Consider the following 23,706-nt stretch of genomic DNA (forward strand, 5'->3'; position numbering starts at 1 on the left):
ATCATTTTCCATTTTCCTACCTTACGGCAGATTCATACCCTCCATCTTAAATAAAATCAGAAGTGAATAAACACTGCAAGAGATCTTACCCAGATGACTCAAGTATTTTGGTAAAGGCCTAACTACAGAATTCTTGTGTTCACTCACCTTTGGCTTATGAATGTGACCGTTAAATGCATATCTAAACGAAAATGCCCAAATTGTGGAAATGTGGTTGTGTTCCAAACAGTTAATGATTCATTAATGGTTAATTTGTGTCCTTGTCATCAAGTCTACATTTCTAAAGCAAAATCATTGTAATTTTTAGCCAAGCTTGTAATATCAAAAATTACGGGGCCACCTGGGTGTTTCAGTTGGTTAAACATCTGACTCTTGGTTTGGGCTCAGGCCATGATCTCTCAGTTTGTGGGTCTGAGCCCTGCATCAGGCTCTGTGCTGATATTATGGAGCCTGCTCGGGGTTCTCTCTCTCTCTCTCTCTCTCTCTCTCTCTCTCTCTCTCTCACCGCCACCCCTCCCCCACTTATGCACGCACATTCTCTCTCTCAAAATAAAACTTAAAAAAATAATGTCAGGGCACCTGGTGGCTCAGTCGGTTAAGCGCCGACTTCGGCTCAAGTCATGATCTCACTGTACAGGGGTTTGAGCCCTGCATTGGGCTCTGTGCTGACATCTCAGAGCTTGGAGCCTGCTTCGAATTCTGTGTCTCCCTCTCTCTCTGCCCCTCCCCTGCTCATACTCTGTCTCTCTCCCTCAAAAATAAGCATTAAAAAATTAAAAAAATAATATCAAAAATTATGACTCTTAACTACTTGGAACTGGTTGTGGCAAAACAAACAAAAAAAAACTATGACTCTTCATTGTAACTACATTATTATGTAATCAAACATAATTAAGCTGTTGCTGAAAATGACTTTACAGAAAACAAAGATGATCTGGCCAAAGCCAGAGTTCCTAGACAACTAATTTTTTCTAGTGACAGGCATGATGGGTTCAGATGGAATGAGAAGTAAGGAAATAAGCTTTAGTAGTAAAGGAAATAAGCTTTCAAGGTGGACTCTGGAAAGGGTTAGTAGAAAGGATGAAGGTGAAAGTTTTCACATGATACCACAAAACCATCATTTTAGACTTTTCACGTTCAAGTGAAATGTGCAGAAGAAATCAGGAATGCAAGCAAGTCACTTTACATAAAAGCTGTTATTTAGAAATGGGCTAAAATATTAGATAGCTAATTATTAAATACGCAATAGGGTAAAAGTAAAAGACGTAGTCCATGTTCTCAGACTTCTCACCTTCTTGGAAGTAAATCTGGGACATTCTATCCATGCTTAAAAAGTCAAGAGTCTCAGGCTGTTTTGAGTTTTTCAGTCTGTACGTTAAAAAATGAAGTGATGCTAGGGGCGTCTGGGTGGCTCAGTCGGTTGAGTGTCCAACTTCGGCTCGGGTCATGATCTCACAGTCCGTGGGTTCCAGCCTCACATCAGGCTCTGTGCTGACAGCTCAGAGCCTGAGAGCCTGCTTCCCATTCTGTGTCTCCCTCCCTCTGCCCCTTCCCCACTCATGCTCTGTCTCTCTCTGTCTCTCAAAAATGAATAAACGTTAAAAAAAATTTTTTTTTTAATGAAGTGATGCTAGAAATAGGAAGATGGCAGTGGAGTAGGGGGACCCTAAGCTCAGCTCATCCCGTGAATACAACTAGATAACTATCAAATCTGACAAAATACCCCAGAAATTCACCTGAAAACTGACAGAACAGACTCCACAATTAAAGAGAGAGAAGAGGTCACATTGAAGAAGGTAGGAAGTGCAGAGACCTGGTTTAGGGGAGAAACGAATCCTGGCTGCTGCCGAAGGGAGGGAGCCATGGTCATGGAGAAGGGTGAGAGAGAGAGAGGAGCACACAAGGGAACTCATAAGAGAACATCTCCCCACAGCCATTGGCTTAGAAAACAAGAGGGACTAAATTTTGTGAGTTCTTGGAAGCAGCAGAGCTTGAAGACTGGACTTTTAAAGGTCAGTGGGAAATAGAGCCTGGAGGGCACTGCGCTGCTCTTGGAGAGAAGGCAGGCCAACAGCCTGGAGATAGATGACATGGAAACAGTGATCTGAAGAGCCCGTGGGGCACACAATGGGGAGGTTATTTGCTCTTCTGGGAGTGTAGCCCAGAGAGACCCCATTCATGGAGAGACCTCTCCGAGAACAAGAGTAGCTGGCTGGCACCGTCTCTCCCCAGCCCCTCAACATAAACGCAGAGCCACCTGTGGGAAGATACCGACTGCCTAACCTGTGTACGCCAAGCCCCACCCCCATGTGCTCTGGTGGGACTGCCCTTCTCGATCATGCTTACCTTAGCCGCATTGTGGCAGCCCCTTTGTGCCAGAAGGGTAGCACAAACCCTTGCCCATATCACGTCTCCCAACCAGAGAGTTTTGCAAGGCCTCAGTTCCAGTGGAGGTCCCATTTCACAAGCAGATCAAAGCAAAACTGGCTAAAACTCACCACATTTAGGCCAGGGACTAAACTCTGCCCATAGCAGGCAAGGAGCGCCTCTGCAGACAACTGGCCTCAAGGACAGAGCAACCAGAACAGAGCAGCAGAGCACACACAGCACACACTGGGGACACTCCCTGAAGTGCCAGGCCTTGGGCACTATATGACCTCTTCTTCATGAAGCCATTACTCTCAAGAGCGGGAGAGATAACTGGCTTTTCTTTTTTCTTTTTTAATTTAAGTTTTTTTTTTAATGTTTATTTTTGATAGAGTGCAAGCGAGCAGGTAAGGGGCAGAGAGAGAGGGAGACACAGAATCCAAAGCAGGTTCCGGGCCCTGAGCTGTCAGCACAGAGCCTGACGCAGGGCTCAAACCCAAACTGCGAGATCATGACCTGAGCTGAAGTCAGACACTTAACCGACTGAGCCACCCAGGCGCCCCATAACTGGCTTTTCTAGCACACAGAAGCAGACAGAGATTTAGACAAAATGAGAAGACCAGGGATTTGTCCCAAACGAAAGAACGAGATAAGGCCGTGACCAGAGATCTAAGCAAAATAGATGTAAATAACATGTCTGATGGAGAATTAGAGTAGCAATCGTAAAGATAGTCACTGGACTTGAGAAAAGAATGGAGGACATCAGTAGCACCCTTACCACAGAGATAAAAGAGTTAAAGAATCAGAGATGAAGAGTGTAATAAACAAGATTAGAAACACACTTGATGCAGTGAACAGGAGGCTGGAAGAAGCAGAAGAATTAATGAATGACGAAGTCATAGTAATTGAAAGCAGTTCAATTATGCAAAACGAGAGCAGACTTAGGCAACTCAGTGACTCCGTTAAATGTAATAACTTTGGTATTATAGGAGTTCTAGTAGACAAAGAGAGAGAAGGAAGGAAGGGAACAAACATCCAGATCCAGGAGGCACGGAGAACTCTTCATCAAAATCAACAAAAACAGGCCTACATCAGGACATATTGTGATTAAATTTCCAAAATACAGTGTTGAAGAAAAAAAATCTTAAAAGCAGCAAGACAAAATAAGTCAGTAATGTACAAAGGAAAACCCATAAGGCTAGCAGGAGATTTTGCAACAGAAACCTGGCAAGCCTGAAGGGAGTGTTATGATATACCTAGCATGCTGAATGGGAAAAATATGCAGCCAAGAATACTCTGTCCAGCAATGATGTCATTCATAATAGAAGGAGAGATAAAGAGTTCCCCGGACACACAAAAACTAAAGGAATTCATGACCATTAAAGCAGCTCTACAAGAAATATTTAAGGGAATTTTGAGTGGAAAGGAGATACCAAAAGTGATAGTATAAAGGTAGGAAACATAAATGCAGTAAAAATGAATGTTTCTGTAAAAAATCAGTCCAGGAACTCACAAAAGAGGGTATAAAATATGACACCATATACCTAAAACGTGGGGAGGAGAGAAGAAAAGAGTGGGTTCAAATTAAACAACCATGAACTTAATATAGACTGCTGTATGCAGATGTTATATACAAACCTAATGGTATAACGATCTATCAAAAACCACCAATAAACATGCAAAAAATAAAGGCAAAGAAATTCAAAGATATCAGTTAAGAAAATCAGACCGTGAAAGAGAAAGATGATAAAGGTTCAGAGAAAATCTTAAGAAACAACCACAAAACATGTAATAAAATGGCAATAAATACATATCTATCAATAATTACTTTCTAAATAGACTGAATGCTCTAATCAAAAGACTTAGGGTGTCAGAATGGATAACCCATCTATGCGCTGCCTACAAGAGATTCTCATTTTAGACCAAAAGACACCTGCATATTGAAAGTGAGAGGATGGAGAAACATTTATCATGCAAATGAATGTCAAAAGAAAGCTGGATTGGGGACGCCTCGGTGACTTAGTCAGTTAAGCGTCCAACTCTTGATTTTGGCTCAGGTTGTGATCTCATGGTTCATGGGGTTGAGCCCCGCATCAGACTCTGCACTGACAGCGTGGAGCCTGCTTGGGATTCTCTCTCTCCCTGTCTCTCTCTGCTCCTCCCCAACTCACACTCTCTCCCTCTCAAAATAAATTTAAAAAAGAAAGAAATCAGGAGTAGCAATACTTAGGTCAAGCAGAGTCGACTCCAAAACAAAGACTGTAACAAGGGCAAGACACAAAAGGGTGTTATAATAAAGGGGACAATGCAACAGGAAGATATAACAATTATAAATATTTATGAGCCAAACATGGGAACACCCAAATACATAAAACAATAACAGACATAAAGGAACTAATCAATAATAATACGATAATAGTAGGGGACTTTAACACCCCACTTACAGCAAGCAGTGAACAGATCATCTAAGCAGAAAATCAATAAGGAAACAGTGACTTTGAATGACACACTGGACCAGATGGACATAATAGATATATTCATAACATTCTATCCTAAAACAGCAAAATACCCATTCTTTTCAAGTGCACATGGAACAGTGTCTAGAATAGATCACATATTAGGCTGCAAAATAGGTCTCGACAAATTCAAGAAGATTGAAGTCATATCACGCACCTTTTGTGACCACAATGCTACGAAACTAGAAGTCAACTACAAGAAAAAATCTGGGAAGACCGCAAATACATGAGGGTTAAATAACATGTTACTAAACAATGAGTTGGTCAACCAGGAAATAAAAGAAAAAAATTAAAAATGCATGGAAACAAAGGAAAATGAAAGTAGTCCAAACCTTTGAGATTCAGCGAAAGCAATTCTAAGAGGGGAGTAGCAATACAGGCCTACATCAGGAAGGAAGAAAAATCTCAAGCAACTTAACCTTATACCTTACCTAAAGGAGCTAGAAAAAGAACAACAAATGAAGGCTAAAGCCAGCAAAAGAAGGAAATAATGAAGATTAGAGTAGAAATATATGATCTAGAAACTTAAAAACAGTAGAACAAATCAATGAAACCAGAAACTGATTCTTTGAAAAAATTAATAAAATTGGCAAACTTCTAACCAGACTTATCAGAAATAAGAGAAAGGACCCAAATGAATAAAATCACAAACGAGAGAGGAGAAATCATAACCAACACTGCAGAAATACAATTATAAGAGAGTATTATGAAAAACTGTATGCCAACAAGTTGCACAACCTAGAAGGAATGGATAAATTCCTAAAAACATAAAATTACCAAAACTGAAACAAGAAAAAATAGAAAATTTGCACAGACAACTAGCAAAAAAATCAAATCTGTAATCAAAACAAAACAAAAAACTCCCAACAAATAAAAGTCCTTGAACAGATGGCCTCACAGGGGAATTCTGCCAAACATTTAAAGAAGAGTTAACACCTATTCTTCTCAAACTATTCCAAGAGGATAGAAAAGGAGGAAAAACTTCCAAATTCATTCTCTGAGGCCAGGGTTTCCCTGATTCCAAAACCAGATAAAGATACCCCAAAAAAGAGAACTACAGGCCCAATATCTTTAATGAACGCAGATGCAAAAATTGTTAACAAAATACTAGCAAACTGAATCCAACAAAACACTTAAAAAATCATTCACCACGATCAAGTGGGATTTATTCCTAACTTGCAAGGGTGATTCAGTATTCTCAAATCAATCAACATGATCCATCACATTAATAAAAGGAAGGCTAAGATCCATATGATCATTTCAGCAGATGCAGGAAAAGCATTTCACAAAGTTCGACATCCATTCATGATAAAAGCCCTCAACAAAGTAGGCTTAAAGGTAACATACCTCAACATAGTTAAGGCCATTTATGAAAAACCAACAACTAGTATCATCCTAAATGGGGAAAAACTAGTAAGAGATTTTCCTCTATAGTCAAAAAAAAAGACGGGATGTCCACTATCACTGCTTTTATTCAACGTAGTGGAAGTGTTAGCCACAGCAGTCAGACAAGAAAAAAATAAAAAGCATCGAAATCGGCAAGGAAGAAGTCAAACTTTTACTATTTGCAAATGACATGATACTATATGTAGAAAAGTCAAAAAACTCCACCCAAAACCTGCTGGTCCTAAGATACAAAATCAGTATATAGACATCTGTTGCATTTCTGTACACCAATAATAATGGAGTGGCAGACAGAGAAATTGAGGAGTCAGTCTCATTTACCATTGCACAAAAAATAGTAAAATACCCAGGAATAAACCTAACCAAAGAGGTGAAAGATCTGTACTCTGAAAACTATAAAACATTGATGTAGAAATTGAAGAAAACACAAAGAAATGGAAAGACATTCCATGCTTATGGATTGGAAGAACAAGCATTGTTAAAATGTCAGTACTACCCAAAAACAATCTATAGATTTAATGCAATTCTTATAAAAATACCGACAGCATTTTTCACAGAGCTTGAACAAAAAATCATAAAATTTATATGGAACCACAAAAGACCCCAGATAGCCAAAGCAATCTTGAAAAAGAAAAGCAAAGTTGGAGGCATCACAATTGCAGGCTTCAAGTTATATTACAAAGCTGTAATAACAAAAACTATATAGACACAAATATAGACACATAGGTCACTAGAACAGAATAGAAAACCCAGAAGGGAACCCACAACTATACGGTCGGTTAATCTTCAACAAAGCAGGAAAGAATATCCGATGGAAAAAAGAATATCTCTTCAACAAATGGTGTTGGAAAAGAATGAATGAAAAAGAATGAAAGTCCATGTAAAAGAATGGAATTGGATTACTTTCTTTTACACAATACACAAAAATAAATTCAAAATGGATTGAAGACCTAAATGTGAGACAGAAAGCCATCAAAACCTAGAGAAGACAGGCAGTAATTTCTTTGACATTGGCCATAGTAACTTCTATGTATGTCTCCTGATGCAAGGGAAACAAAAGCAAAAATGAGCTGTTGGGACTACATCAAGATAAAAAGCTTCTGCACCGTGAAGGAGACAATCCACAAAACTAAAAGGCAACCTACAGACTGGAAAAAGATACTTGAAAATGACATATTCTGTCAAGGGCTAGTATCCAAAATATATAAAGAACTTACAATACACCCCCGAAATGAATAATCCAATTTTAAAAACGGGCAGAAGACATGAACAGACATTTTTCCAAAGAAGACATACAGGTAACCAGTAGACACGTGAAAAGATGCCGAGCATCACTCATCATCAGGGAAATACAAATCAAAACCACAGTGAGATACTATCTCATACCTGTCAGAAGGGCTAGAATCAACAACACGGGAAATAAGTGTTGGCGAGGATACAGAGGAAGAGCAACCCTTGTCTACTGTTGGTGCAAATGCAAACTGGTGCAGCCACTCTGGAAAACAGTATGGAGGTTCCTCAAAAAGTTAAAAATAGAGCTGCCTTACGATCCTGAAATCACCCTACTAGGTATTTACCTAAAGAGTACAATACTAATTCAAAGGGATATATGCATCCTATGTTTGCAGCAGCATTATCAACAATTAGCCAAATTACAGAAAGAGTCCAAATGTCTCTGGACCGATGCATGGATAAAGAGGATGTGGTATACATATACAGAGGAATATCAGCTATGAAATGGAATGAAATCTTGCCATTTGCGATGACATGGATGGAGCTAAAGAGTATTATGCTAAACAGAATAAGCCAATCAAACACAAAAACCATATGATCCCACTCCTATGTGGAGTTGAAGAAACGAAACAAACGAGCAAAGGGAAAAACAGAGAGAGAGACAAATAATGAAACAGATTGTTAACTAGAGAACAACACACTGATGGTTACCAGGGGGGAGGGGTGGGGGGGTTGGTGAACTAGGCGGCAGAGATTGAGGAGGGCACTTGTCGTGATGAGCGTCGGGTTGTTGTAGGGAAGTGGTGTCTCACTGTATTGTACACCTGAAACTAGTGTTGCACTGTATGTTCACAAACTGGAATTTAAACTAGAACTTCAACAAAAATGAGGCGATGCCCAAACAAGGTTTTAGGAGTTTGTAATATATTGTATTTTAAATGTTTCTGTTGGACAGAGTAACAGTGTTAAAACAGAACAGGTGCTGTTGCATGTAAGACCTCAGTTAGATGCATTTCTAATGGCCCCTTACTCTGCCCCCTCCACCTTTCCTATGAAATATCCCTCTTCTGTGAAAGAATACCTTTTAGGGCAGGGAGACCTTGTTGTTCATCACTGTGCAGTGCTCACCATTGGCTCATCAGAATACATCGCTCTTTCTCTTTGAAATGATAGGACAAAAAAAAGTCGGAGTCATAGTCTAGTCCCTAAGAGTGATGTCTAAAACCCATTTCCTCACATCTGCTGCATTCTTCCGGTATAAATAGGCGGTAGGATGGTCTGTAAGAGCTAGTACTTTGCCTTCAAGCAGCTTGTAACATTTAAAAGTTTAAAAACTAATGTGACTGGATTTGGAGATTTGTTACAAGACTTAAATGTAAGTTGCTCTATGTATCATACAATACTGATTTTCCTATAGGAGTGTAGAAGAGAATCACCTCAGACTGAGGTGTTTAAGAAAGCTGGGGGTAATCGGTTGAACTTACAATGTATTTGCTGAAAACCCTGAGGTTAATAAAGAGTCCTATACTTAGGTTGGCTGAATTGGAGGTTCCATATAAAGCGATTGGAAATAAGACTAGTAAAGTTACCACCATACAGTTACCATGAATACTGGGTAAGAATTTGATCTTTATAAGAAGGAGAGAAGGTTTTTGCAAAGGATAATGGCATTGATTAGATGATGCATTAGGAAGGCAACTCTTTATAGTGGTGTTCCGGATGAAATAGAGGGGAGTTTGGGGGAAACTGAACAAATGGAGAAGACATTATGGGAGAAGAATCTATAGGACTCTTATAATTATGAATTAAGGACAAGAGATGATGAAGAGTTAGTATTTCCAAAATTCTGAGTTGGAGAGATAAAGAAAATGATGATATCATTGAAATAGGAAAGTCAGGAGAAGGAAACAACTTCGAGGAAGATAAAGTCAATTTTGATTGTTTTCAGACTGGGCTCACCCTAAGACATCTGGCTACAGATTTCCAATATGCTTTTGGAAACATTCCAGAAAGGTTAAGGTTAAACATATAAATTTGGGGATTTAATTTCTAGTCAATAAAGCCATTAACGTTGAGATCTTTCTAAGGAGAAAAGGATAATAGTGAGAGCAGCATATAGGACACAGAGGACAACCAGGAAAGTGTTTTCATAATCAGCAGAGGGTTTCAGTAATAAAACTTTTATTTCCCTTTATTTACATTCATTCACGTTACTTGAAATAATCCTCATTCACTAATGTTCATTTGTGTGAAGTAATAGCTTATACTGATTACAACATATTATATTCCAGGCATTGAGTTGAAAATTCACTTCTACAATATTCTTTTTTAGTTGTCCCAACAGTCCTATGAGGTAGGATTATTATTCCTGTTTCATAGGTAGGGATAAACAGAGTTAGAAGGGGTAAATGACTTAGTCCAAGTCCCGGAGCTGATGAGCAGTGAGCTAGGATTTGAACCCAGAAATCTGTTTCTGGGTCTGACTCAGAAATCAAGTTCTTAGTCACTCTACTGTCTATGTCCTACCTCCCCAACTTTTTAAGGACCATGTTTTAGATATCTTCTCTGTCTCCAAGTATGTCCCCGCATAATAGTATTAATAAATATTTCTGGATTAATTACTGTAAAGAATTTGGGAGGAGAGGATTAGATATGCCAGAATAACAACATAGACTGAAACTGGACTTTTGTGGTTCAGTAGTTATTTTAATAAACTGTGGTTTCAGGGGCGCCTGGGTGGCTCCGTCGGTTAGGCATCCGACTTCAGCTCAGGTCATGATCTCACACTCCGTGAGTTCGAGCCCCGCGTCAGGCTCTGTGCTGACAGCTTAGAGCCTGGAGTCTGCTTCAGATTCTGTGTCTCCCTCTCCGTCAAGGGAGACAAGACAGTCAAAGGGCAAGACAGTGTTGGGCTGGGGGGAGTGAAATTTTAAGGATTTGAGGTTGGAAACAGATAGCAATGATTCTGAAAAGGAATTGTTGTAGGAGACCCGGGGCCCAGTGGAACTTAAATGGCAGGAGTTTGTAACTGACCAAAGTCTTTTTTTTTTTCTTTAACCCTTCCCTTCCTTAATTTTTTGTAGCCAATAAAATGGACCTAATTTTAATCAAAAGTTGAGACTTAACGGGAGACCACAGGAGTAAGGGAATGTGAACGTACTCAAGGTGTAAATAAAAACAAAATTACAAGAGATTGTTTTTTATTTAAAATGTTAAACAACAGGGGATGCCTGGGTGGCTCAGTCGGTTAAGGTCATGATTTCATGGTTCATGAGTTTGAGCCCCTCATCCGGCTGTCTGCGGTCAGCGCAGAGCCTGCTTGGGATCCTCTGTCCCCTTCTCTCTCTGCCCCTCCCCTCGCTCTCTCTCAAAAATGAATAAACGTTAAAAAAAAAAAAAAAAAGTTAGCGTAACTGATTTCCAGAGTTAATGAAACACATTGGACTTCTTAAGTTCCTGGAATGTGCATAAACCCAGATCACTGAGCTGTGCTAGACACTGAAGCAGACTGCTGGACGCCCAGGAGCCTGGCCATTTAAATGAGAATGTGGTTTTCTTTTTTTGTTGTTGTTGACATTTGTTTACTTTTGAGAGAGAGAGAGAGAGAGAGAGAGGCAGGCAGGCAGAGAGGCATGAACGGGGGAGGGGCAGAGACACAGAATGGGAAGCAGGCTCCATTCTCCGAGCTGTCAGCACAGAGCCCGACGTGGGGCTGGAACTCATGGACCGCGAGATCGTGACCTGAGCCGAAGTCGGACACCCAACCAACTGAGCCCCAGGTGCCCCGATAATGTAGTTTTCTTTATTGCCACCATGTGAGTGTCTTTTTTGTATTCTAGAAGGGGTCATCTTCCTCCATCCCCACTTACTCTTTATACTGTAGGTCAGATGATGAAATCAAAAGGTGGTGATCCGTTGCAGTGTCCAGAGTTAAAGAAATTTGAAGGAAACAGCCTCCTACACAAGCGTTCTTACTATTTTCTAAAGCCATTTTCCTTTAAAAGGCAATAAAATTACATACATGGATAGAGAGCCTAAAAATATGTAACTGACTCGGCGGGGCAACGTCTTACAGCGATTTTATCGCTTTTAGCATTAGATTCTTTTTCTGGTCCTCCGGTACAGCATCCCATCTGAGAGAAGCAGATCCCTTGTCAGGGGCCTCTTTAAGATACACAGGTATAGATACATGAATTTGACTCCTGGGGAGTTTAAATTCTAAAAGCCACTAAAGCAAAGTTCAAGGTTTAAATTCATCGGCTGTATGCATCAGGTACATCTTGATTTACCTGAAATATACTTTCCTTATTACTATTCAGTGGCCTGAATTTTATTTATGAGAACAGCCAGCCTTCACAAAGGCAAATAGTGTTCCCCAGAGTGTATTAGAATACACTTGTAGACGTTGCAAATTTCAGCTCCATTTTTTATTCCTTTGTGCAGTTACAGCTTTCTGTAAACCAGTGTTCATTCTTCGTGAGCACGGTACCTTCTTTTGTAGATTTTCATCTGCTGGCAGTCCGGACCCTAGTCTTGCCCTGGTTTTGAAGGAGATGTAATAAAACACAAGCTTTCTCTTGATAAATTCTGAAATGTGGAGTGTGTCTTATTGAATATAATTTGAAAACATTTCCTTTTTTTAATGTTTATTTTTGAGAGAGAGAGAGAGAAAAAGAAAGAGCGTGAGAGAGTGGGGGAGGGTCCAAGAGGGGGCAGTACAGAGGATCTGAAGCAGGCTTCTGTGCTGACAGCAGGGAGCCTGATCCGGGGCTTGATCTCAGAACCCTGAGATCACGACCCGAGCTGAAGTCAGATGCTTAACCAACTGAGCCACCCATGTGCCCAAATTTAAAAACCTATCTAAGATCCTAAGAGTTGCATCAGTCAAGGTAGCCTTAAGACAGTTACGAATTTCAGTCAACTTTAACTGTTTCCCTTTGTTATTTTATTGACCATTTTAGAATACAGAGGAGCTTTATTGCAAGATAACCCTGATTTTCACAGAATGTTCTACTTTAAACTTTCTAAATGTAGTACACTTCAGTACATCTAAAAAGGGTATGTTTTGTTTTTGTAAGATAAAATGGCAGAATCCAATTAATGAGAAATCTTTTTTTTTTTTTTTTAATTTACATCCAAGTTAGTTAGCATACAGTGCAACAATGATTTCAGGAGTAGATTCCTTAATGCCCCTTACCCATTTAGTCTATGTCCCCTCCCAAAACCCCTCCAGGAACCCTCTGTTTGTTCTCCATATTTAAGAGTCTCTTATGCTTTGTCCCCCCTCCCTGTTTTTATATTATTTTTGTTTCCCTTCCCTTATGTTCATCTGTTTTGTTTCTTAAAGGCCTCATATGAGTGAAGTCATAGGATATTTGTCTTTCTCTGACTAATTTCGCTTAGCATAATGCCCTCTAGTTCCATCCACATAGTTGCAAATGGCAAGATTTCATTCTTTTTGATTGCTGAGTAATACTCTGTTGTATATATATACCACATCTTTATCCATTCATCCATTGATGGACATTTGGGCTCTTTCCATACTTTGGCTATTGTTGATAGTGCTGCTATAAAAATGGGCGTTTGTGTGTCCCTTCGAAACAGCACCCCTGTATCCCTTGGATAAATGCCTAGTAGTGCAATTGCTGGGTCGTAGGGTAGTTCTATTTTTAGTTTTTTGAGGAACCTCTATACTGTTTTCCAGAGTGGCTGCAGCAGCTTGCATTCCCACCAACAATGGAAAAGAGATCCTCTTTCTCCACATCCTCGCCAACATCTGCTGTTCCCTAAGTTGTTAATGTTAGCCATTCTGACAGGTGTGAGGTGATATCTCATTGTGGTTTTGATTTGTATTTCCCTGATGGTGAGTGATGTTGAGCATTTTTTCACGTGTCAGTTGGCCATCTGGATGTCTTCTTTGGAGAAGTGTCTATTCATGTCTTTTGCCCATTTCTTCACTGGATTATTTGTTTTTTGGGTGTTGAGTTTGGTAAGTTCTTTATAGACTTTGGATACTAACCCTTTATCTGATATGTTGTTTGCAAATATCTTCTCCCATTCCGTTGGTTGCCTTTAGTTTTGCGGATTGTTTCCTTCGCTGTGCAGAAGCTTTTTATTTTGATGAGGTCCCAGTAGTTCGTTTTTGCTTTTGTTTCCCTTGCCTCTGGAGACGTGTTGAGTAAGAAGTTGCTGCGGCCAAGATCAAAGAGGTTTTTTGCCTGCTTTCTCCTCGAGGATTTTGATGGCTTCTTACACTGAGGTCTTTCATCCATTTTGAGTGTATTTTTGTGTCTGGTGTAAGAAAGTGGTCCAGGTTCATTCTTCTGCATGTCGCTGTCCAGTTTTCCCAGCACCACTTGCTGAAGAGACTGTCTTTGTTCCATTGGATATTCTTTCCTGCTTTGTCAAAGATTACTTGCCCATATGTTTGTGGGTCCATTTCTGGGTTCTCTATTCTGTTCCATTGATCTGAGTGTCTGTTCTTGTGCCAGAAAAATCTTAATACTCTTTAGAAATCATGTAAATGTGTGTGTGATTAATGTTAGATTAAAAGAGTATTATTTCTGCAGTTCAAGGGTGAAATTTTACCAATTTATCAGATATAAGTAATTTGAACTTTCCTAAATGTGACCAGCTTTAATTTGTAGATAACTGAACAGTTCAGCAAACCTTTTCCCACTTGTTGACAGGCAGGAGTGCTGTGGGAGACCTTTTGAAAGAAGATATTTAAGAATGTGTTTAAATTGGGGAAAATGGAAGATGGGCATCGAGGAAGGCACTTGTTGGGATGAGCACTGGGTGTTGTATATAAGCGATGAATCACAGGAATCTACCCCCAAAACCAAGAGCACACTGTATACACCGTATGTTAGCCAACTTGACAATAAATTATATTTTAAAAAATATATGTATATGTTTAACTTTGTATCACTTTCGTTTCTTGTAGGATGCTTTGAAAACGACCTATATTTCACTGAAGATTTTCTGTTTGTTTTACTTTTGTGCTTTGTCCGTATACGTATGTATTCCAGGGTCAGTGATGAAAAGGATGCACGAGGGTATCTGCAGGCCTTAGCTTCTAAAATGACTGAAGAGTTGGAAGCTTTAAGAAATTCCAGCCTGGGTGCACGAGCAACAGTAAGCTCAGCGGTTTTGCGGGGAGAGTGATCACCTTGGGTGGGTCTGTCTAGGCTTTAGCCCACTGTGAAGTTTCTCCCAAGAAATCAACGAGTCCACGTCTTGGCCAGTTTGGGAAATCATAGCACATCACTGCCTCCCTGTAATTTGCAGTAGGTAGCCATTGTTGGTAATAATGACGAAAAATAAACTCATCTGTATGTGAATCTACACCTATTTCTGAATTCAATGAAAAATGATACATTGTCACAAGTCGCCTTTTGGCTCTATTGTGTTATTAGAGAAGGTTAGTGCCTTTAAGTAGTTTCCAAATTTATTTGCACTCCCGAATTGGAATGTTAGGGATAAAATAGGATGGAGCTAAAACCAGTCGTATTATTTGATAGGATATGCCCTGGAAAATGCGTCGTTTTGCAAAACTGGACATGTCAGCTAGACTGGAGTTGCAGTCGGCCCTCGATGCAGAAATAAGAGCTAAACAGGCCATCCAAGAAGAGTTGAATAAAGTTAAAGCATCTAACATCATCACAGAATGGTAAGCTTGGGGAATAGACTCCCCTAGAATTATTTTAAGTTGGTCTAGAAGTATTTGGGGGGAAAGTTCTATGTTTAGCCCCTACCTATCACTCTGCCATAGATCTTTTACAAATGAAGGTTCTCTTGGTGATAAATTTAATAATGGTAAACATATCTTAATTATCACTGTTTTTGCTGTTCTTTTATGTAGTACAAAAAGTATATCCTCTCCACAGTCTGAGACAATTACCTGATGAATATATTCCTTCAATCCTCATCACAACAGTAGAGCAAATTATACTCTGAAGAAATAAATGATACAATGAAAATCTTAATTAGATGGGATATAAACATGGTTCAAGAATAAGTCAGAGAAACAATAGAAAGTTCTGGTCACAAATCAACATATAAATAGAAAAATCCATTTGGTGCTGGAAAGCAGAATCCCAAAGGCATTCGATCGTGGAAAGAAATATGGTCCCATAAATTCAGTTTCTAACGGTGTGAAGCCTTTTAGTGCTTTGACTGTAATCACTCATATTCCAAATCGAATCGGAGGTCAGGCACCCGGCACCCCAGCTGAATTATAAACTCTTGTTATGAATAATCCAGACATAAATTAAGTACGCGTTGCCTAAATGTGCTCGTGTGACACCGAAAATGGGAGAGAACGCTTTCCGGAGCCGGCGAGTCATCTCGAGCCCAAAGCGCCGTTGGGTGCAGTTCCCCAGGTTCTACCTGGACCGAGCGCGCACCACATTCTCCCGCCTGGGACGCGGGACCATGAGCAAAGCCAAAAACTGTAGACACTCTCGTGAAAATGCTCTACTTCCGTGGCTCTGTGTAAAAGAGCCTCACCAAATTCTAAATTTGACCTGTAGTTTGAGGACATTTTAAAAGTGAATCATTTAGCTCCAGGTCAGCATCTTCTCTAAAAGGCCAGATCCAAGGTGTCTCAGGCTTGGTGGGACACGGGGTCCCTGCCTGCTCAGCCCCGCTGTCATAGAGCGAGAGAGGCCGTGGACCGTCCGCGAACGGATGGGCCTAGCCGTGCTCCCGTAACACTTTATTTGCACAAGAGTAAGTGACAGGGCCGATTCGTCTGCCCTGCAGTGGTTCGCACTTCCCTGATTTGACATGACTGACACGGAAACCAAGAAACTCCAACCACGTACTTACTGTAGGATGGCTCCCTAACCAGCGATAAAAATAATGACGTTTTTCCTTTTTTTCCCTTATTGAAGTAAACTGAAAGACTCCGAGAAGAAGAACTTGGAGCTACTATCAGAAATCGAGCAGCTAATAAAGGACACTGAAGAGCTTAGATCTGAAAAGGGTATGAGAATGTGTTTTGCATCAATCAGGCCTGCTTCTGTTCTGAATCCGTTCTGTCGCACGAGCGTCAGCATCTTGCACGGGTCGGGGAGTTATTCACGCAGCAGCACTGGCGCTCACTGATGGATATGTGTATGCTCACGTCACACGCCTCACACACACACACGTGCACTAGCCTGGTCTCTGAGTCATTTTGTTGTGCTCAATATACATTGTTTAAAGAATTTCGTAGTAACAGAAAAACTCACTTTGCCGTAATTTGGACCATTTTTCCATAGCCGCAGACTGTTACACAAATAATATTTTTGTGATCGGAAAAAACTATTATTTTTATAATATACCTTACACTATTTTCAGATGTTGTAGGGGGCTTCACTCCCGGGGTAGTTGAGGAACAGTGTATGAAGTAACCAAAGATTAATCCGGTATTAAAAGGCAGTTCAGGGATGAACTGTTGGGGCACTCCATTGCTTTCTTCCATGTCTGGTTCTTCAGTTGCCTGCCCTGTGGGATTTCTCAGGATCCATTCCCATTTTCCTGAAGGCATTGCCTGAACATTAATGAGTCTTAACATGAACAGGAATTCCCAAGAGCTTGGGAGTTCCATTACAGGAACTTCCTCAATTTTCTTTCCATAATGTGGGCATTCAGAATGTGAAGGTGTAATACAAAGAAATTCAGAATGTTATTTTCCCAGTGAAGGGATCCTCTTACATCCAGTTATTAGAAATCCACCATCCTGACAAAGTCCGTATTCCTGACCGAATAGTGGACGAATTAACGGCTTTACGTCATGCTTCCCTCTAACTTCTCAGTCGTGTGACGCACGCTGATGGTTGGGTCTCTGTATCTGCTTTTAAAATTGTGGAGGAGAGGGTATCATACACGTGAAGGATTTGACATGAAAAAAAACCCTAAAAATAGCAAATGTTCAATACATTTTTTATTGATGGCATTTCCTAGTGAACAAGAAAGGAAGGAACCCAGAAAAGGCAGATTAGGAATTCTGATTGAGCACAGGGCTTCTCACCAAAATGAGACTCAAGCTGAGTTTTCAGACATGAATGGTGGAAGGGAGCTGCACTATTTAGTGAGCAGAAGACAAAGAATATATAAGACATGTAGGACCTGTAGCCCTGAAGGCAGTCTATACAGAAAAGACACCAGTGCAGAGTATGACTCTGGTGTCATTGGTGGCGTCATTGTTAGCATGGATCTAAACTTGCAAAAGAAGTAACTCAAGTCTATCACTCTGCTTTATGAAGACACGTTAACCTGCCCCTTGTACTTGGATTTTGAACATTGCAGAATAATCAAATTTCACTTTATGTTGTAACATAACATACTCTATTGCTTAAATAATGTAATGTGATATTTACATAACGAGGGTGAGATTGTTTTTTCTGTGTGTTTACTAGTATATGCCAGTATCTGGACAAGGTTTGGCACCTAATGGGCTCTCAGTAAATACGTATTGATTGGATGAATTTCTGAATGTAGTACATCATCTGGCGAGATTATTGTGAAAACCACACAAATTAGTGGATGTAACTTCCTAAGGATATGGAAATCAAAACGGTGTGCTTGATTGCTAGCATTTATCATTGCCTGTATATTTTAAGAATTATTTTGGAAATTACGCATTTAAAGTTAATGTCACAGTGAAGAAATATGCAGAAACTTTTAAAACTTCATCTGAGAAAACCGAGGGTTTGAGTGCCTCATTTCGTCAATAAAACAATACCTGAAATCAGATTGAGGCCTTGACAACCAATTTTTCATAACTAAATACATTTGTTGTATCACTACTTTACTTTCTTGTAAGAGGTCATGTATGTTAGTGTATACTCTGTGTGCAGTACGAGTGTTTCAAAACAGAAACCTTGTTTGGTGATAAATTAGCTTAGAAAAAACAGAACCATATTTTAAAGAGTCTCTCAACCCCACCACGATTTAATGTGTTTTTATAATGTACTCTAAGGGAAAAGAAAGAAATTCGAGAACTCAAGTAAGTCAGGAAACAAGCGTGTTGTGGAGACTGATAATAATCAACTGTTAAGTGATATTTCAAGAAACATTAATACGGTTTTTTTTTTTTAAATGTAGAGTTAATAGGACTGATCAGCCTTAAAATGAGGTCGTTTGTGAACAGCTCTTAATAGATTCAGACAGGAAAGGTTATCCGTGAGAATGAGTTTAAATTGTTCTAGTTTTAAAAAACAGTTGCTGCTGTCTTCTAGGTATAGAGCACCGAGACTCACAGCATTCTTTCTTGGCATTTTTGAATACGCCTACCGATGGTCTGGATCAACTTGAAGTAAGTACTGAACTGTGCAAGTATTCTTTGTGGTCAGTTTCAAATTCAGGTTGTGATTTAAAATTTGTTGGCGGTGAAACAGTTTTATCACTTCCCACATAAAAGGACCTAGAATCTTCTATAAACAAAAGCCTATTAAGAAAGGAATATGTTCTGTATTCTTATGGAAATGGTGATCACATGTATATGTAAGAAAAATCTAAGAAAGGTCTAAATATGAGCATCCCAAGATTTAAAAGAAATTTCATCCCTTCCCCTGGGAGACAGGAAATGCAGAACAAATCCTAACTTTTGAAGTAATGTTGACACTTTTGTTTTTTCTCCCAAGCATAGAGCCACAATTAAAAACAAAACAAAACAAACAAAAAAAAAAAAAAAAAAAAAACGGTGAAAAAGGTCAATCTCAGGATAGAGCAATGCTGGTTCTAGCTCCAAGTCAATTCAAGTTTTTTTAGGAGTTTACAATAGGCATACTTTTTGTTACAAGTAGTACCTAGAGAGTGTCAAGAAGATTCCATAATAATGAAATAGTGACTGTATGCCTGTCAGTTTCTGCTGCTTAAATTCTTTGCCGGGGGGAAAAAACCAAATTCATAAAGTATATTTTCGTCCCAGAAAATTCACGTTAATGATTATACCTCTCTTAAACAAATAATCTTGTATCTCTGTGCAGAGCACTGTTAAAGGTGCCGGAGTTAAAGTAGTGGCCAAATAGACCGCGCCCTGCTCTCCTAGAGGTTACGTTCCAGTGGGAACAATTAGAGGCAGAGAGATCCCGTTACTCCTCAAGTGTTTCATTTAATTTGATTATTAATGATCTGCCGTGCACTTCACCGTATTACGTTTTGGGTACAATATATGCATTGTATTTCATTGCTTTGGGATAGGGATCAGCTTTTAAAAGTAATTACTGGAGTTCTAAGTTTCGTGAGCAAGTGACAATGACTGCTTTTCTCATTTGTTTGTTTGAATTAATGTCATTTGCCTTTTAATTGTTTTACAAGATTTTTGATTCATTATTTGTTCTTATTAAATTGCTTCATCCATATTTTCTATTTTTTTTATTGCTGTATTCGTTAAATAGGATTCCTTTTCTTCTTCCTCATCTTCACTGATTGATTTTTTGGATGACGTAAGTCTTTGATTTTCAAACCATCAGTGAATTGAATTGAAGAGTTTTGCCTAGTAATGCATTCAGTTTTAGAATGATCACACCTGGTAATTTACTTGTGAGACAAAATTTGCTTCTTTCTTGTCTGAAATGAAACAAAGGGTTTATTTTTATTAAACATCAGGAAGTGAATATGTACTTTGAAAAATGCTTTGGCCGTCAGGAATCTGGATTCCCTTTCTTTGCAACAGTTCTGAAGACTGGAATGCTTATTTGATTATTGTCACTATGTGGATAAATATATAAAAGTGCTCATTTTTCTTTTTCATGGCAATTTCTGTTTCACGTTCCCCTTTGCAGCATTTTGCTATTTAATTTTTATGTTAGTTAGAAGTAAACGTCTGGTAATAAAATCAGAAAAAGTGACGTATTAAATCTTTCAGTAGATTTTATTGTAACATAATAATTGAGTACAAATCAATTTTTAGTGCTGACAGAATTTATCTTCTAATGTGGAAAGTGATTTTAGTTAACCTATGTGCTACATGCACTATAAATTGACTGCATTATCATTTTCTCTCCTAAATTAATTCTGTAGATTTGATCATTTAGAAGTCCCTAATGTCTTCACTCTCTTTACTGAAATGCCACCTGTCCGCGTTCTCTCTGTTCCACATTAAATGGCACAAAAATCCCTGTCATAAGGCATTTTGTTGTCCTGTTGAACATTTAACCTTTCTAGAAACTGGAAAATAGAATGGGTTCAGATGCAGATGTTCTGTGCAGAACCCAGTTTTTAAACCTGGGGCAATTTTTATGTTTTATTTTTTGTGTTCTGTTAAACATAATTCTTACATTCAGAAGAGTACTTTGCATAATTTTCCACTCAAGAAAACTCTTGATCTAGGCTTAAACATTTTTTTAACTGATTTTTTTTTTCTGCCTTTGAAATATCATACCAAAGTGTACTATTTTCCATTCTGAATGGAAACTATTTCATCATTCTTGAGACGGTCCTAGTTCACTCTACACTGTGATAAAAAGAGAACTCTCTTGATGTACAACAGTATTTCATGTTACCATCTACTGGATGTTTGTACTAAAATACTCAAGATGTTATTTCCATAGAAACATCATTCACTTGAAAGAGAAAGACAAGGAAGTCTGAATAAATTCTTTTAATGGTTCCTTCCGCTAGAAAACCATTTCCTTTCTCTTTTTCTAACAAACCCTTCTCCCCGCCCCCTCCCCTCCCACACAAAGCTCTGAATGTAGAACACGGGAGCCCGGGTGTCCTGTGGCCGACGGGCCTGCTACAGGGACACCCGCGTGGCCCCGCTGTGTCCGCTGCCACCCGGCCGTAGTGAGGAAGCGTCCCGCTTTGACGTTCCTCCAGAACTCTCTTGTCCTTCACCCACCGGCGCTCAGCCTGAGCTCAGTTCACACGGACCACCGAGTCTTAAACCGGCACAAAGGAACCCCTGTTACACAGTGAAAAGGAGTTGAGTTCACACAGGCTGAATCTTTCTGATCCAGGCGCCAGCTCTTAAAAAGCATGGTCTCTGCTCCCGAGGTTCCCCTTCCCGCTTACTGGGTAAGCACGTAAGGTGACCCAAATCCTGCCTCCACCACCTTCCAGGTGTGTGGCTGGGGGCAAGTTACCCAACCTCTCTGCGCCCCAGTCTGCTGGTCAGAAGAACAGGGGTAATAACAGCGGTACCGACTCGTAGGTGGTTTGAGGACTTAAGGGAACAGCGAACGTGAGGCCCTCGCCCTGCTGTTGCCTTACTCATCATAGGCCGTTCACCCCCTTCCCGAGTTCCTTTAGCTTCCTTTCTTGTCCAGGAGTCCATTGTCGCCTGAATGTCGCCTTTAGCCCTCTAACCACCTTTCCATCCCCACCCACACGGGTCACCGCACCTTCCCCCTGAATCGTCAAGTCAGGTCACCGCCGCACGGTGATTTTTACACGTCAGGGACAAGGCCAGCCGTCAGCTCCCATTTTCAAACGTAGTTTGTCTTCTTACTTCATATTCTATGGCCGGAGGCTCTTTCTGGTTGATGAGTACGACCGCTCTTCCCAGAGTCCTCATTCCGTTCACCCTCGAGGCCGTGGGAGGATGAGGTTTTTGAAAACCGGCATCCAGTCCTCGGCACGCTTGCACTCAGCAGCCGAGACGCGAGGCATGAAGCTTCAGTTCTCTTCGGCATTTGGGATCTTAAGGAACAGAGTGAATTGTGATCTTTGTGCCCACGCTCCTCGGAGTGTTGTGCGGGGCCTCCCCCGACAGCGAGCCGACTCTAACCCTCAGCCACCCCGCGCGACTCACCCTCGCGTCCTTCTTCTCTGGCATCGGCCTCATTGCTGCAGAAGGGAAGCCGGGCACGCCGCGGACCCGGAATTTGAATCGCAGGCAGGAACTCGTGGGTTTAGGAAGGGATAAAGCTGAGGTGGAGCAGGATTGCAGAAAGCAAGTTTTCTTTGGCCTCCGCACGCCACCGACCTCCTCGTCTGCTCGCCGAGGCCTAGCGACCTCGTTCTGCCCTCTGGTTTTTTAGAACCAAACCACTGGCCCCTCCCCGCCTCCAGAATCACCTTTGACTTCCTTAAGTTCAAAATTCAAGCGAATGCTAGAATCTGGGCACACTCAGAGCAGTTTCCTTTTAAGTTGCACCGTTTACACAGGTCTTGCTACGCGTAGAGTTCCCAGCAAGCGCGGCCTTGACGGCAGAGAAGTGTACGGAGGTTCCTTCCTTCCCTCTGATTTGGGCGAAGCACCTGCTTCTGTGACTCAGGAGAAGTCAAGTGGTTGGGCTTTCCTACGTGCAGAATCATGAACTTCTTCTGAAAGAGAAAAGAACTTGGGATATATTCAGTCCATGCTTCTGGCCACCATTTATCACCGCCTTCTCCCATTAGTAAAGTGGGCGGTCTGCTGTCCCGTTAGGGAAGTTTCTGGACTCTCAGTCTTTGGGGGAATAGGGAATTAGTGGCAACGGAGTATGACACTATTGAGGGCAGATAGAAGGGGGGTTAATTCATGTTAAAAGAAACTGACGCCACTCTGACCACTTTGTCTCTCGGGTCAGGCATTCCCACGTGTGGTGAGACACCGGTGACCGCAGGGTAGCCTCATCTTTTCTCCCAACCCCACACCCCAGCCCTAGACTGCCTGGGGTGACTCCATATTGGCCCAGCCTCCAGGTCCCAAACAGGGTGAGGGACAGGTGGAGCTCGGCAGTTTGTCCTTTCCCTCATCTGTTCCCTGCATCCCAGGGGCAAGAAGTCCAGGGATGACCAGACCACGCTTACAAACTTCCCATCCTGGTCAGTTCGTTTTCTTCTTTTCAAAGGAACCAAAGATAATACTTGGCTTGACTGTATTAAAGGTAATGCTAATTATGGTCATCTAAATGAACCACTTGTTGTATTTGGTAAACAGATTGTCATTTATTAAATCTGTGCCAGGTAGGTTTTTAGTTTTATTAAATTACGATTCTACACTCTGTTCATTTGGGCCAAGTTCACACACAAAAATGGGAATTGCCCATTTACCTGGCAAATGAGAATTTGCCAACTTGCTTTTTGGATGCTGTCTTAACTCTAGTGTGCCGAGGAAAGAGTAGACCAAGGAATTAAAGGTCAGACATAAAGGAATAGAGTTAGTACCATTGGTCCGACTGTCTGATCCTCACAAACCCTGTTTTCTTGTATCCTGGCCAATTCCGAGAAGCCAGCAGTTGGAGAGTATTGACAAGCTAGTTCTCCT

The 23,706-nt window shown here is 40.6% G+C and overlaps 1 protein-coding gene across 15 annotated transcripts in view; it reads left to right on the forward strand.

The window, feature by feature from the left end:
• CDC42BPA (CDC42 binding protein kinase alpha) overlaps positions 1 to 23,706 on the forward strand; it is a 320,829-nt gene that overhangs the window by 234,524 nt on the left and 62,599 nt on the right. For 6 of the 15 annotated variants that reach the window (XM_045453223.1, XM_045453231.1, XM_045453226.1 and 3 more), the window contains 4 exons: positions 14,552 to 14,657; positions 15,044 to 15,192; positions 16,418 to 16,509; positions 18,749 to 18,825. In XM_045453223.1, the coding sequence (XP_045309179.1) occupies positions 14,552 to 14,657; positions 15,044 to 15,192; positions 16,418 to 16,509; positions 18,749 to 18,825 (424 nt within the window). Of the gene's footprint in view, positions 1 to 14,551; positions 14,658 to 15,043; positions 15,193 to 16,417; positions 16,510 to 18,748; positions 18,826 to 19,909; positions 19,958 to 23,706 lie in introns of all 15 variants that reach the window. The other 9 variants (XM_045453221.1, XM_045453229.1, XM_045453222.1 and 6 more) reach the window with 3 other exon arrangements.

Source organism: Leopardus geoffroyi, chromosome C3 (assembly GCF_018350155.1).
Source record: "Leopardus geoffroyi isolate Oge1 chromosome C3, O.geoffroyi_Oge1_pat1.0, whole genome shotgun sequence".
Classification (NCBI taxonomy): Eukaryota; Metazoa; Chordata; class Mammalia; order Carnivora; family Felidae; genus Leopardus; species Leopardus geoffroyi.